The sequence below is a fragment of the Coregonus clupeaformis genome, chromosome 13, assembly GCF_020615455.1.
Source record: "Coregonus clupeaformis isolate EN_2021a chromosome 13, ASM2061545v1, whole genome shotgun sequence".
NCBI classification, from domain to species: domain Eukaryota; kingdom Metazoa; phylum Chordata; class Actinopteri; order Salmoniformes; family Salmonidae; genus Coregonus; species Coregonus clupeaformis.
This window is the reverse complement of record NC_059204.1, coordinates 22,275,885-22,291,447: the sequence shown is the minus strand read 5'-3', so window position 1 is coordinate 22,291,447 and position 15,563 is coordinate 22,275,885. Positions and strand designations below refer to the sequence as shown.

The 15,563-nt window shown below is 43.8% G+C and overlaps 1 protein-coding gene and 1 pseudogene across 2 annotated transcripts in view; both read right to left on the bottom strand.

The window, feature by feature from the left end:
• LOC123492246 overlaps positions 1-5,364 on the bottom strand; it is a 57,969-nt pseudogene extending 52,605 nt beyond the window's left edge.
• Positions 5,365-6,084: 720 nt separating this feature from the next.
• Positions 6,085-15,563, bottom strand: part of LOC121579767 (mediator of RNA polymerase II transcription subunit 13-like) — a 144,990-nt gene continuing 135,511 nt past the window's right edge. For both annotated transcript variants that reach the window (XM_045224291.1, XM_045224292.1), the window contains exons 23-30: positions 14,492-14,715; positions 14,025-14,167; positions 13,640-13,798; positions 12,792-12,980; positions 11,731-11,882; positions 7,963-8,127; positions 7,537-7,637; positions 6,085-7,226 (exon numbers count right to left, since the gene is read on the bottom strand). In XM_045224291.1, the coding sequence (XP_045080226.1) occupies positions 7,094-7,226; positions 7,537-7,637; positions 7,963-8,127; positions 11,731-11,882; positions 12,792-12,980; positions 13,640-13,798; positions 14,025-14,167; positions 14,492-14,715 (1,266 nt within the window). In that variant the 3' untranslated portion in view covers positions 6,085-7,093. The remainder of the gene's footprint in view (positions 7,227-7,536; positions 7,638-7,962; positions 8,128-11,730; positions 11,883-12,791; positions 12,981-13,639; positions 13,799-14,024; positions 14,168-14,491; positions 14,716-15,563) is intronic.

Genomic DNA, 15,563 nt, shown 5'->3' with positions numbered 1-15,563 from the left:
TGCCCGGTCTAATCATTTGCCAGAAATGCCAGGTGGCCTGTCCGCCACTGAACGGAATGCATTTGCATGACTGCCATGAGGGAGGTTTGCCCAGTAGGCTGTCATTCGCGAACTGCAGCAGACACCCAAATGATTTGTCCTCGAGTTTGAGTGTTGAGCAGAGGCAGGCTGTGTATGTTTTCGTTCTACAAAGCTTTGTCCATCGATAACATTCAAATAAATCAAATCAAACTGTATTTGTCACATGCGCCGAATACAACAGGTGTAGACCTTATCGTGAAATGCTTACTTACAAGCCCATAACCAACAATGCAGAGTAAGAAAATATTTGCTAAATAAACTAAAGTAAAAAAAGTAACACAATAAAATAACAATAACGGGGCTATATACAGGGGGTACCGGTACTGAGTCAATGTGCGGGGGTAAGGGTTAGTCGAGGTACAACACTGTTGCTTTGTGAGAAGGTGTTAAAGTTCACAGTTAGCCATTGACATGTAAATGTCAGCTGAAAAGTACCAGTGGCCTGGCATTGGCCTCAAGTCAGAGTAGGTCCGCTGGAGCCATGGCCCAGTGAGACATGGGTGCCAGCCCGCGTAGATGGAAACAGAAAAGTCTGAGCCTTTTGGGTAAAACAGTGGGGTACAGTGGGGGAAAAAAGTATTTAGTCAGCCACCAATTGTGCAAGTTCTCCCACTTAAAAAGATGAGAGAGGCCTGTAATTTTCATCATAGGTACACGTCAACTATGACAGACAAAACGAGAAAAAAAAAATCCAGAAAATCACATTGTAGGATTTTTAATGAATTTATTTGCAAATTATGGTGGAAAATAAGTATTTGGTCAATAAGAAAAATGTTTCTCAATACTTTGTTATATACCCTTTGTTGGCAATGACACAGGTCAAACGTTTTCTGTAAGTCTTCACAAGGTTTTCACACACTGTTGCTGGTATTTTGGCCCATTCCTCCATGCAGATCTCCTCTAGAGCAGTGATGTTTTGGGGCTGTCGCTGGGCAACACGGACTTTCAACTCCCTCCAAAGATTTTCTATGGGGTTGAGATCTGGAGACTGGCTAGGCCACTCCAGGACCTTGAAATGCTTCTTACGAAGCCACTCCTTCGTTGCCCGGGCGGTGTCATGCTGAAAGACCCAGCCACGTTTCATCTTCAATGCCCTTGCTGATGGAAGGAGGTTTTCACTCAAAATCTCACGATACATGGCCCCATTCATTCTTTCCTTTACACGGATCAGTCGTCCTGGTCCCTTTGCAGAAAAACAGCCCCAAAGCATGATGTTTCCACCCCCATGCTTCACAGTAGGTATGGTGTTTTTTGGATGCAACTCAGCATTCTTTGTCCTCCAAACACGACGAGTTGAGTTTTGACCAAAAAGTTCTATTTTGGTTTCATCTGACCATATGCCATTCTCCCAATCCTCTTCTGGATCATCCAAATGCACTCTAGCAAACTTCAGACGGGCCTGGACATGTACTGGCTTAAGCAGGGGGACACGTCTTGCACTGCAAGATTTGAGTCCCTGGCGGCGTAGTGTGTTACTGATGGTAGGCTTTGTTACTTTGGTCCCAGCTCTCTGCAGGTCATTCACTAGGTCCCCCCGTGTGGTTCTGGGATTTTTGCTCACCGTTCTTGTGATCATTTTGACCCCACGGGGTGAGATCTTGCGTGGAGCCCCAGATCGAGGGAGATTATCAGTGGTCTTGTATGTCTTCCATTTCCTAATAATTGCTCCCACAGTTGATTTCTTCAAACCAAGCTGCTTACCTATTGCAGATTCAGTCTTCCCAGCCTGGTGCAGGTCTACAATTTTGTTTCTGGTGTCCTTTGACAGCTCTTTGGTCTTGGCCATAGTGGAGTTTGGAGTGTGACTGTTTGAGGTTGTGGACAGGTGTCTTTTATACTGATAACAAGTTCAAACAGGTGCCATTAATACAGGTAATGAGTGGAGGACAGAGGAGCCTTTTAAAGAAGAAGTTACAGGTCTGTGAGAGCCTGAAATCTTGCTTGTTTGTAGGTGACCAAATACTTATTTTCCACCATAATCTGCAAATAAATTCATTAAAAATCCTACAATGTGATTTTCTGGAATTTCTTTTCTCAATTTGTCTGTCATAGTTGACGTGTACCTATGATGAAAATTACAGGCCTCTCTCATCTTTTTAAGTGGGAGAACTTGCACAATTGGTGGCTGACTAAATACGTTTTTTCCCCACTGTAGGTACATGTAGGTAGGGGTAAGGGACTATGCATAGATAATAAACAGCGAATAGCAGCAGCACAAAAAAGGGGGTCAATGCAAATAGTCCAATAATCAATTGATTGCATTAATTCTTGCATCATTCAATCATTTATCAGTTTTAAACATGTATTTTCCTCTCCCATCTCCTCATTGCTTTTTAGGAGAATATACCCACGTGGGTGATAGAAAGATGAACTGAGGTCCACACTCCAGTCCAGTTGTTGGTGGTAATGCACCTTAAAGTTGGTTGCCAAACGCCATATATAGTGCAAAGAAGAAGACCGAAGGAGGAGAGATTACTAGAAACTAACTAGGTTTACCCTTTTATCTGTGGATTCATTGTCGGAGTAGAGGACCTTATGCATTTCAGGTAAAATAACAACCCAATGTTTATATCCCAGAATAAATTAGCTTGCAACAACAAGCTAGCAAGCTAAATTGCCATGAATGTTTTATGCGTTTCGACCTGTCCCCAAATTAATATAGTTGGTTCAGATATTTCAACCTGCGTGTCCTGATCGCGTCTGGTGTGGATGGACAAAATCAACATGCGTGCGATGGCGCGAATGCCCGGTCTAATCAGCGTGTTAGGGGGTCTGGCCCGCCCTACCATACCTCATTGCCCATCCAAATAAAATATTGAAATAGTGATCATTTATTTGACTGACATGCTGACTGGAGACAGAAAGACACATCAATCTCAGTTAAAGCATCGGAGCGAGCGAAACAGCGCCTCTGTGTCTCAGTATGTAGACAATGTATCTGATGCTGTCTGGACCAAAAGAGTATGGCATGTCATACTATTTCTGTCCAGACAGCATCTGATACATGGGCTACATATTGAGGGGCGCTGTTTCGCTCGCCGGATGGTTTCTCCGGTGATATAGTTTCAGCAGAGAGGAAGAGGCGAAGCGAGAGGGCTCACTCGCCAAAATCTGTCCAGTATAAACCCAACGAGTTTCTATGGGAATAATATGCAGACTTAAGTGTGTCGCCTGCCTTCCTGCCTTTGGGACAAAGACTCCCATTGTTTGAATAAAAGTTGTTCAAAATACTTCACCAGGGAGCATGACTTAACCAAAGAGGATCATTAGCTATTCTTTTTTATTTTTTATTGCTGTGGATTGTTTCAATTTGGGTAGTGGGCATGGCAATATGTCTTGCTGATTGAGTTGCGTCTGTCAGTGAAAAGCGTCTAAAATATGTGTGAAGATAATGTGTCTTGAGTATAGTTTAAAATGTGGCGAAGATATGGTGCGTCTCCAGAATGCATGAATATGTAGGAAAGGATAGGATATATTCTACTGTTTTTATTTGTCGGCTTTAGGCCTATGTATTTTATTTAGTTGATGATGGAAGTTATAGGCCTACTGCTGCATTGGCCTATATAGGCTATCTCTTGAGTTCTATGCTCTAATTTATTTAGCCGCAATGGATCACAGTGTATCAATGTGTCCATATGGCAGAGGCTGGTGCTCTCGCCATAGTTGAATTTTAACTTTTAGATTTTTATAACTTTACTTCTGATTTTTATGATTAACCATATGACAATGATTTTGAGAAACGAAGACGTTATTATTTAAATGTAACTGTTCCACGAAAATGTGCGTATATAAATATTCATAACTGCCAGGCAGATCAGTAGAAATGGTAGGACAAATTGTAAGCTTCCCCAAACTTGAAACTCATGAGCTGCCTATGGTCTTTACTATTACACCCATTTAGCGGGTGCTCACATAGGAGGTCCGGTTCTGGCGCCGGGTCTGGAATTCATTGCGGCCAGCAGGTCAAACGAACGAATCACTCAGAAAAACGAATCATGACTCTCGAGACAGTTAAAAGTAAAGTCCCCGTATTTGGGGACCCTATTTGATTTATTTTATTCAATTCAGTCTGGTTTGAGAACAATAGCCCCCATCTGCAAAAGCAGGGTGTCTGCGGAAAGCTGTGTATCTTGGCTATTGATCGGTTTCTTCAAATCTTTGGTATGAGCTACTACCATATATGGGCATACGAAGTTATAAAGGCAGGCCGAGCCGATTACCTCATTTCAAGATGGCTGCTACCTACATTCCGGTTAGCGTTGTGAAGCATAAACGAAATAAACACGGAATACGTTGACACACACCGAAAGCCGGGACTCCACAGATCATGAGGATATATTATTTGTCTGCCTGTGTCCTACCGTTATTGATCACCAGCCCCGAGAGTCAAAATGTTTATTTTACACAACGTTTTCAGCAAACATCTTATAAGGTAAGCTTCGATTAACTATAGCTGGGGGGGTTCAAATTAATCCTTAAATTGGTAGGAACAAATCTAGCATATTGCCAATGTTATCTGATGATGTATGACTTAATGGCAACATCGAATGTCCACTGAGTTGTGGAAGCCATCTGATGTGCTTCCAGCTCTAGTCATCAATAATTCACTTATAGCTTGTCAATGAAAGATAACTTTCAAAATAAATATAAAATGGTTATTTTTGTGTGCTTGATCTTATGTATTCTGAACTATGTAACTCCTATCTATCTTCTGATCATTTCCTCAATCTCCCAGATGTCTTCTTTCCAAATATACCACGTTTTTGCATGTCAGAATCATGTAATTACACATGAATAGCAGTTACATTTGGGTATGTCTATTTAGGAGGAAATCTACATTTTGCCATTACATTTAAGAGGTTAATTGAAAGAGTCATTCAAAAAGAATGAATCGTTCGCGAACTGCACATCAGTATTTGGGAGGGGCAAGGGGGTGGTTTGGGATTCTCATGCTATGTTCAAAACAACTGGGAACTCAGAAAAATACAAGGTCAAATCATGACGTCACTGATCTTCAGGTCCGAAAGTCGGAGCTCTAGAAAGAGGGCCGAGTTCCCGAGTTGGATGACCGTTCAAATCGATTTTTCCCAGCCGAAAGTCGTTTTTTTTCCGGAGTTCCCAGTTTGAACGCACTGAAGTCGGAGATTTCTGAGTTCCCACTTCCCAGATGTTTTGAACGTGGCAACAGTACATGTCGACCGCTTGGACCTTAGAAAAATCATGTCATCAAAGGTCATGAAGTTTTTTGATGAAGTCGCTGCAGTTGCTTCTCACCAACGGCATGCAGCCATCAGATGCATTGTGGGAGGCACTATTTGTCAACCAAACACTCTCGATTTGGACCATGAAAAAAACTAAAAAGTTATGTGGCACAAAAAAAAATATATATATATATCTGAATAGTATATTTACACACAAAAGCAGACCATAGGCGTACATCTTGATAAAACATTTCTTGCAAGCTAATGTATGAATACACCATGCGGTGTCAAATCTGAAGAATGCAAGAACAGAGAAATTACATAGGATTTGACTGAAAGTACAGTTTTATTCTGAACAGGTGAAGATACAAGATATGATCTTCCTCTGCACAAACAAACACTGCATATCCAATGAGCATCCATTAATTTGGCCAAAGTTAAAGTTCATTTACACCACACATTTACTTTCACACAGAAGTAAAATGTAGTTGGTTTAAATGCATCCGTAACCACTCAGAAATGGTGCCAAAAAGCCAAACCTCAAGAGCAAATTGGGATTTGTATGGATAAGAAGAGGTATAGAGGATGTGCTAAATCTGAAAGGACAGGATAGGAACTTTTCTTGCTCTATTATGTTTTCTTTCTCCATCAACATCTGTCACCAGACAGGTCAAACGTGAGGTCAGCTACATCCAAGAGAAGCCAATAGTTTTATTCCACTCCACTATTGGTGTCCTTGTCAAATAGTTGCACATCACAATCACTCGCCCAATAAGCAAGAACCACAACACACAAGCACATGTAAAATTTAGTTGACACACTTTATTCCTAAAACAGAAGCCGCCCCACCCATCGCTGGCACGGCATTCATATATAATTATCTATATATATTGCTGTTTGGTTTTTGTGTCTAAATGTGTGGTATAAAATACTATATACGACAATGTACCTCTTTATTTGAACAGTAAACTTCATTGCTGTACAAGTCCTCTGTTGCTACAGCTTAGCTGTAAATCCTGCACGCACAAAGGCATGGACATAATTCTCCAATCTACTTCTTCTGTACATCGTGACAATACAAATATATTGTCCCCAATACAAAAAATAATACTCTAAAAGCAACCTACTGCGACTTTATTTCATTTTTCTGGGTTTTTTGTTAGTTTTTTCATTAAGATGATTACATATATCTTAGACAAGTTGCTTTAAAGCAGGAAAGCGATATAAACCTTCTCTATTTTTTATATATATAAAAGATGTTATGAAATAAGACAAATTATACATTTAAAAACTTACAATAAATAAGATAGATGCAGGCATTTCATTTGGATAACATTTTATCCAAAGGAAAAAAGGGAATATTTCGGGTCTTAAAACCAAGGATCCACGCTCAAGTTTTTAGTTCACTGAAATGTCCCTTTTCTTCCAATACTTTACAGACGTTTTCCAAAAGGACTGTCTGACTACGATTTTGCCACAGTGTTACAATGCCAACTGGGATTTCTCTCTTTTTCTCTTGTTCCTGTTATTAGCATCACCCGTTCCAGAAATCTTCCTATTTTTCTTCCTCATTCTCTTACTTCTTCTTCTTGTGTGTGTCACAGTGGCAGGAGCAGACTGAGCCATTTCTATGACCCGTTTCCGTTGCTATGGCTGAGGCCTTCCTTCCATCCAGAAGCCCTCTCTGATCTCCTATTCAGATCCAGATCCACACAACACATAGTGAAGTCCAACACTGCAGTCCAGCATCAGCCTGTCAGGTTGGAATTTCCTCTTCTCCTCTTCCCCTCTCTTCCCCCTCAGGCTATTTGTTACAACATGTTCATGATGAAGTTGTACATCTGGTTGAGCACCACAAAGTGGATGGGCAGACAGGAGCGCCGGTCCTGCGTCGCGGGGTCACATGTCAGCCAAGAGAGGGCGTTGTACTGCTCCAGCACAAATCTGAAGGGGGGGAGGAGAGATAAGAGAGGGAGGCGGAGGAGGAGAGAGGGAGGAGGAGAGATGCATTTACATTTAAGTCATTTAGCAGACGCTCTTATCCAGAGCGACTTACAAATTGGATACAGCATGTGTTATTCACAATGAACACCTCTCAAAGAGAGCACAAACCTTGAGATCAAGTGGAATACTTCACTCTCTCTTTTATAAGCACTTTAGATACACAGATAGGCTAGAACATTTTTTTAATATCTTCAATGGCTGAGCTGTGGATGAGATTCACTGTTTGACTGCAGAGTGGGTGTGTGTTTACCTGAGTACGTCTGAGGTCTGATTGGAGTCAAGGGGGTGGGAGTGTTTGCTGTGCAGCAGTTCATCTGATTGCACTGAAGACACATGGAGGTGCAAAGAGGCCTGAGCAAAGAAAATACAAGACACAAAGGGAGTCAGTGACAGGCCTAGTTAAGCCATTCACACAGTAATACCAGAGCAAACATCAGTCAATCACTGACATCCAGAGCAAGTGAATATTATTATAGGTTAAAAGAAAATGATGTTTCAATTAACTCTGAGTGTTTGATATTCCAACCGCAAGCTTCAGTCTGTCAACTCCTGTCAGTAAAAAACAATCCTTAAAAAAAAAGACCATTAAAAAGTACTTCAAGCTAGCTAGCATAAAATCAGAATACATATTATAATCCAGGAGTGAGGGCTGGCGGAGGTTGTCTGACAGGTATACCTTGAGGAAAAGAGGACACTGGTTCTGAGCTTGAGGGCAGGCTGACCAGAACCAGTCAGGCAGTGGGCCGGCTTTGGCTGTGGACACAAAGTAGCCCAGGGCCAGGGGCTGCTGCAGGATATTAGGAGCTTCATCATGGGATTCCATCCGATCCGTAATCTGGCCCTGGAAGGGAGGAGGAGTTAGTCTCTGGCTTGGTATAATGTACACCAGGGCTATTCAACTGGCTGCCCGCGGGCCAGATCCGTAACGTTTATTAATTTATACTGATCCTTTGATGAATTCAGAACATTAATCAAATATCTGGAGGAGAAAAAAACTGCCCAAATCCGATGTTCAGTGCCAAAATGACAAGAACTTTGGTGGTTGTCTAGTGTGGTTTCTATTGGTTTTTAGTGTTTTTTAGCGCCTATATGGCATGTTGATAACTGTTTCTTCATATGAATTTGGCTCTAGCGTTTGAACCGTTTAAGCTACAAAATATTATGACTCCATTCTTGAAAGCTACGACTCTAAGGAACACATACGTGCCTTCTGTTTCCCTCTCTGATAGTCACAAGGACCCCTTAGAAGGGAGTGTGACAAAAAACGCACCTAATGACTGAGGGGAATGAATTCAAAGCATAGTTCCTTCAGACTGGAATTTGGCATTACCTGATATGACATACACTACATGGCCAAAAGTATGAGGACACGTATTCAAATGAGTGGATTCGGTTATTTCAGCCACACCCGTTGCTGACAGGTGTATATAACCGAGCACACAGCCATGCAATCTCCATAGACAAACATTGGCAGTAGATTGGCCCGTACTGAAGAGCTCAGTGACTTTCAACGTGGCACCGTCATAGGATGCCACCTCTCCAACAAGTCCGTTCGTCAAATTTCTGCCCTGCTAGAGCTACCCCGGTCAAATGTAAGTGCTGTAATTGTGAAGTGGAAACGTCTAGGAGCAACAACGGCTCAGCCGCGAAGTGGTAGGCCACACAAGCTCACAGAACGGGACCGCCAAGTGCTGAAGCGCGTCTGTCCTAGGTTGCAACACTCACTGCCAAGTTCCAAACTGCCTCTGGAAGCAACGTCAGCACAATAACTGTTCATCGGGAGCTTAATGAAATGGGTTTCCATGGCCAAGCATCCGCACACAAGCCTAAGATCACCATGCGCAATGCCAAGTGTAGGCTGGAGTGGTTTAAAGCTCGCCGCCATTGAACTCTGGAGCAGTGGAAATGCATTCTCTGCAGTGATGAATCACGCTTCATCATCTGGCAGTCCGATGGACGAATCTGGGTTTGGAGGATGCCAGGAGAACGCAACCTGCCCGACTGCAGAGTGCCAACTGTAAAGTTTGGTGGAGGAGGAATAATGGTCTGGGGCTGTTTCATGGTTTGGGCTAGGCCCCTTAGTTTCAGTGAAGGGAAATTTTAACGCGACAGCATACAATTACATTCTAGATGATTCTGTGCTTCCAACAGTTTGGGGAAGGCCCTTTCCTGTCTCAGCATGGCAATTGCCCCGTACATAAAGCGAAGTCCATACAGAAATGGTTTGTTGAGATCGGTGTGGAAGAACTTGACTGGCCTGCACAGAGCCCTGACCTCAACCCCATCAAACACCTTTGGGATGAATTGGAACGCCGACTGCGAGCCAGGCCTAATCACCCAACATCAGTGCCCAACCTCACTAATGCTCTTGTGGCTGAATGGAAGCAAGTTCCAGCAGCAATGTTCCAACATCTAGTGGAAAGCCTTCCCAAAAGAGTGGAGGCTGTTATAGCAGCAAAGGGGGGACGAACTCCATATTAATGCCCATGATTTTGGAATGAGATGTTTGACGAGCAGGTGTCCACATACTTTTGGCCATGTCTATCTTTGTGTTATTTATTGAGATGCTTAGTTTTTAGATTATTTTAAAATGACCTAATTATTTTAAAGAAGTGTTTAATAGTTGATTAAATGAAATAAAAACAATTATGAGCGAGCGTTGAGCCTTTTCCTTTACAATTATGATCACATTTTTTGGTTGCACCTAGACGGTTGAGCGGCCTCCACTTCTTTCCTAATTACTTTTAGCAACATTTCATTTTAGGAAAAGTTATTTATTGGTGGCTGTGCGTTGCAGTTTTATACAGAATAATCGCATGTGGAAAAAGTCCGGCCCCACTGCAATTAACCTTTTTTACATCTGGCTCCCAAAATAATATAGTTGAATAGCCCTGATATACACTGTACAAGGCTTTTGCTTTTTCATACAATACAGATCAACTCCTCAAGACTAAGTAACACTAGCATTATCAATCCAGCCATTTATCCCAAGCCAAATCGACTTTACTACACTGAACAAAAATATAAACGCAACATGCAACAATTTCAAAGATTTTACAGTTCATATAATGAAATCAGTCAATTGAAATAAATTCATTAGGCCCTAATCTATGGATTTCACATGACTCGGAGTACAGATATGCATCTGTTGGTCACAGATACCTTTTTAAAAAATAAAGTAGGGGCATGTAAAAAAAAATAGGGGCGTGGATCAGAAAACCAGTCAGTATCTGGTGTGATCTCCATTTGCCTCATGCAGTGCGACACATCTCCTTCGCATAGAGTTGATCAGGCTGTTGATTGTGGCCTGTGAAATGTTGTCCAGGAATTGTGTACAGATCCTTGCCATATGGGGTAGTGCATTTTCATGCTGAAACATGAGGTGATGGTGGCGGATGAATGGCATGACAATGGGCCTCAGGATCTCGTCACGGTATCTCTGTGCATTCAAATTGCCATAGATAAAATGCAATTGTGTTTGTTGTCCGTAGCTTATGCCTGCCCATACCATAACCCCACCGCCACCATGGGGCACTCTGTTCACAATGTTGACATCAGCAAACTGCTCGCCCACACGACGGCCAGTACAGTTGAAACCAGGATTCATCCGTGAAGAGCACACTTCTCCAGCGTGCCAGTGGCCATCGAAGATGAGCATTTCCCACTGAAGTCGGCTACGATGCCGAACTGCAGTCAGGTCAAGACGCTGGTGAGGACGACGAGCACGCAGATTAGCTTCCCTGAGACGGTTTCTGACAGTTTGTGCAAACCCACAGTTTCATCAGCTGTCCGGGTTGCTGGTCTCAGACGATCCCGCAAGTGAAGAAGCCGGATGTGGAGGTCCTGGGCTAGCGTGGTTACACGTGGTCTGCGGTTGTGAGGCCAGTTGGACGTACTGCCAAATTCTCTAAAACGACGTTGGAGGCAGCTTATGGTAGAGAAATTAACATTAAATTCTCTGGCAACAGCTCTGGTGGACATTCCTGCAGTCAGCATGCCAATTGCACGCTCCCTCAAAACATGAGACATCTGTGGCATTGTGTTGTGTGACAAAACTGCACATTTTAGAGTGGCCTTTTATTGTCCCCAGCACAAGGTGCACCTGTGTAATGATCATGCTGTTTAATCAGCTTCTTGAAATACCACACCTGTCAGGTGGATGGATTATCTTGGCAAAGGAGAAATGCTAACTAACAGGGATGTAAACAAATTTGTGCACAACATTTTTGAGAAATAAGCTTTTTGTGCATATGGAAAATTTCTGGGATCTTTTGTTTCAGCTCATGAAACATGGGACCAACACTTTAAATGTTGCGTTTATATTTTTGTTCAGTATAAATTACTTTGTGTTAATCTTAAATTTAGGGTCTTTTTTTGCTTCTATAAATTCTGTACTACTACTAGAGTCTCTCTCATACAGTCTACACAGTTGTGGTGGGCCTACCTTGCTGCCGTCTCCCCCCTGGTGGTAGTGGCCGCCGGGGGAGTGTACGGGCGAGGTGGTGGGCGAGGCGGGCAGGATGTTGATGATGTCAGGGTCCACCAGGTCGTTCTCCTGATCCAGCAGGTCAAAGATCCCAATGGCGTCCGACCCATCTGGACAGAAGAAGGGAGGAGAAGAGGCCAGAGACTTAGAATAACATGCTGACCAGAACTCTCGCATGCGTGCGTGCGCCATCGGGCGCATGTTGATTTTTGTCCATCCACACCAGACACGATCAAGACATGCAGGTTGAAATATCAAAACGAACTCTGAACCAACTATATTAATTTGGGGACAGGTTAAAAAGCATTAAACATTTGTCAATTTAGCTAGCTAGCTTGCTGTTGCTAGCTAATTTGTCATGGGATATAAACATTGGGTTGTTATTTTACCTGAAATGCACAATGTCCTCTACTCCGACAATTAATCCACAGATAAAAGGGTAAACCAAGTTCGTTTCTAGTAATCTCTCCTCCTTCAGGCTTGTTCTTCTTCTTTGGACTTTATATGGCGGTTGGCAACCAACTTTAAGGTGGTTGCCAACCAACTGGACTGGAGTGTTCATCTTTCAATCACCCGCGTGGGTATATGCTCCTAAATGGGAGAGGCGGGACTTGCAGCGCGTCAAGTGTCACAAATAGAACCAAGATCTATTTTAGCGCCTGGCTACGCAGATGCTCGCGACCAGTGTGGATGTAATGATTGAATAACGTATGTGTATATTTATTTTGCAACGCTCGCGCACGCGACGCGAGTAGTATGGTCAGCATGTAAGCTTTCCATTTTCAATATACTCTGAGGCAAAATGGAGAGAGATAGAGACCCATATGAAGCAAAGAAAAACAAGACGGAGGTGAGAATTTATATAGCGCAAAAAACTATTCCCAATGGACTCAATCAATTATTTTCAAGAGAGATAAGACAACACAAGTTGCAGTGGAAGCCTTCCAATAAAACGGATGAGTTGAGGTCAAAGGTGAGAGTTGAGAGGTGAGGCCAGAGGGAAAAGCAGTGTGACTCACCGGGGATGGGGTTAAAGGCAATGTCTATGTTGGTGTCAGTAGTGTAGTTGGAGCTGGCCACCTGGACGAAGGCTGAGGTGGGGAACACCAGGATGTGTGTGCAGGACGTGTCCTGGGGAGTACTCAGCTGGGACGTCTGCATGTTCAGAGTGGTGCTACGGCCAAACACTGAGCCTGTAGACACAGAGTCTGGAGAGAGAGAGGGGGGGAGACAGGTCAATAATACAGTACGTTCATCTTCATTGAATCTACATTGAACGCATACAGTATACACAAAAATTTAAACTGTTGACATCTGCTATAGCTATCATCCATTAATCTGTGAATTAATTAGTAACACCATTTAATTGATGCAGCAAAAATGTAAGTGGTGCCAATAACAGCAACATCCATCTTTCAACTGCCCATTATTAATTGGTCCAGCACTCTATTCACAGATTATAATAATGATCTGATTATCTGTTGAGTACAACCCACAATGTCTGGGTCAAAGCAAAGTCCTGGCAGAGGAGACAGCAATCTCCTTTAACCAAAAACACCGGTCTGGAGGGACCCGTCCAGCCCCTCCTCATATACAGCAGTAGACCCATATTATACACTGACAGTATCAATGGTCCATGCCAGTCACTCTCCAAAATAAACCCATTGATCTAGCGCTCAATCACATCACACAGAAATCAATGGAGTCTGAGAACTAGTGGTTTATGACTGAGAGAAGCAGTGTCCTCAAAGCTTTCAATCTGATAACGACAAGGAGCGACATGCATTATAATAGGCTACCTCCAACCATCAGATGCAAGCACACTCTCTCACACACACACACACGGGCAGGCAGAAGGACATAGTACCTGGCATGATGACAAAGGAGCACTGCGGCTCCATGGCGACCAGACAGGCGCTAAGGATGCTGGGAGTGTCGGAGGCAGAGATGCCACACATACGACACATCTCCTTGAGACGGCGACTCAGAGACTGCAGGTTCCTCCTGCTCAACAGAATACTCCAGTCTGGAAAGGAGGAAGAGAGAAAAGAAAGAGAAGAATGAGTCAACGAGTAAGACAAGAGAAATGTAAAATAGCAAAGTACCTCTGAAGACACCAATATTCTTTGACTAAAAATAATGTTATATAGAGGAGAATGAGTAAGACAAGATGAGTGTAAAACAGCAAAGTACCCCAATGAGATTATAGAGGGCTAGATCCTAAGCTGCTGGTTGACTGTTGTCCTCCTCACCTCTCAACTCGCCGTGTCCCATTCTGCCCAGGCGACCTATCACCACCCTCCATGGCACAGATGTCATCTGCACCAGCCCCAAGCACCAATCCCACAGCTTCTGCAGGCCTGACCTCCGGGCAGAGCCTTTTTTCCTCCGTGCTCTGTCAGAACAAAACACACAGACATACTGTCACACACTGAAAACACTGCTAAACATTTAACACTACACTTATTACTACAAATCACCAACGAGTTGTCAGGTTGAAGGAAAGTTGTAGATTGTTGATCTTGAAATAATCACTACACTTCAAAGCTACACATTGTTCTCATCATTACCTGGCATTTTGGAAAAATTTAAACAACCCACAACAAACATTGTTTTGCAAAAGACTGCAATTTGTAATGCTCTGCTTGAGGTTTGCTGACTCTAGATGGTGGTAGTAGTGGTGAGGATGATGATGGTGTGTGCTGCCAGATAGTCCCACCTGTTGGGCACGTCGATGCTGATGATGCAGGTCTCCAGCAGCTCTCCGTACAGGTCGGTGCAGGTGGCCAGGAGCCAGCGCTGGTCGTGGGACAGGCAGTAGCCCACAAACAGCACGTTGTACTTCTGAGAGGCCTCTCCGAACGTCTCCCCCAGCTCCGTCTGCTTGTCCTTGGTGGGCGCCAGGATGAAGGGAGGCGTGTAGAGCCGCAAACACTCTGGTCTCTGTTGGGTAGAGAGAGAGGGGTCAAAGGTTAGGGGTTAGACGAGGGTCATGTTCAGTAAGGATTATTTTCTTTACTGGGAGGTAGCTACCTACTTATGTCCAATAACAATGCAAAAAAAAAATCAACACGGTTGGGTACATTGTGCCCTACTGAACACAACCCAGGACTATATCTGTCGGTCTACTCTAGGACTAGAAAGACATTGTATGTACGAGAGTCACTGGGTTGGTTAGTCGACAGCCAACATTCCACCAGTGTCACTACAGAGATGCCATTTATCCAGCTAGCTAAGTAGCTCAGCTCCTGCTCTAGTCCCCACTCAGGATAAATGTAATGTAGTAGCTGGCGAGTGGCTGGCTGGCCTGGGAAAGTTAAATAGGATTGGGTGGCAGTCTGGGGCCTCTCCCTGTCTAAACCTGTAGCCTGGAACCCCTTAGGGAGGTCTCCGGCAGCTAGCCAAGCAGATAATGGAAAGAAAACTGGAGAGAAGGAAGAGGGTTATAAGATCCCCTGATCTTGTTCCAGGACTAAGGGGGTTAGTGTAACACTTTCAGTGCTCCTTCCCCCTCTCCCTCGCTATCTGTCTCTTGCTGGCACACTACACATGGCCTGAGCAGAGGGCTGAGGAGCAGAGGGCTGAGGAGCAGAGGGCTGAGGAGTAGAGGGCTGAGGAGCAGAGGGCTGAGGAGCAGAGGGCTGAGGAGCAGAGGGCTGAGGAGCAGAGGGCTGAGGAGCAGAGGGCTGAGGAGCAGAGGGCTGAGGAGCAGAGGGCTGAGGAGCAGAGGGCTGAGGAGCAGAAGTGAGGGTCAGGCTATGACAGGGATGGGCAACCCTGGTCCTCAGGGG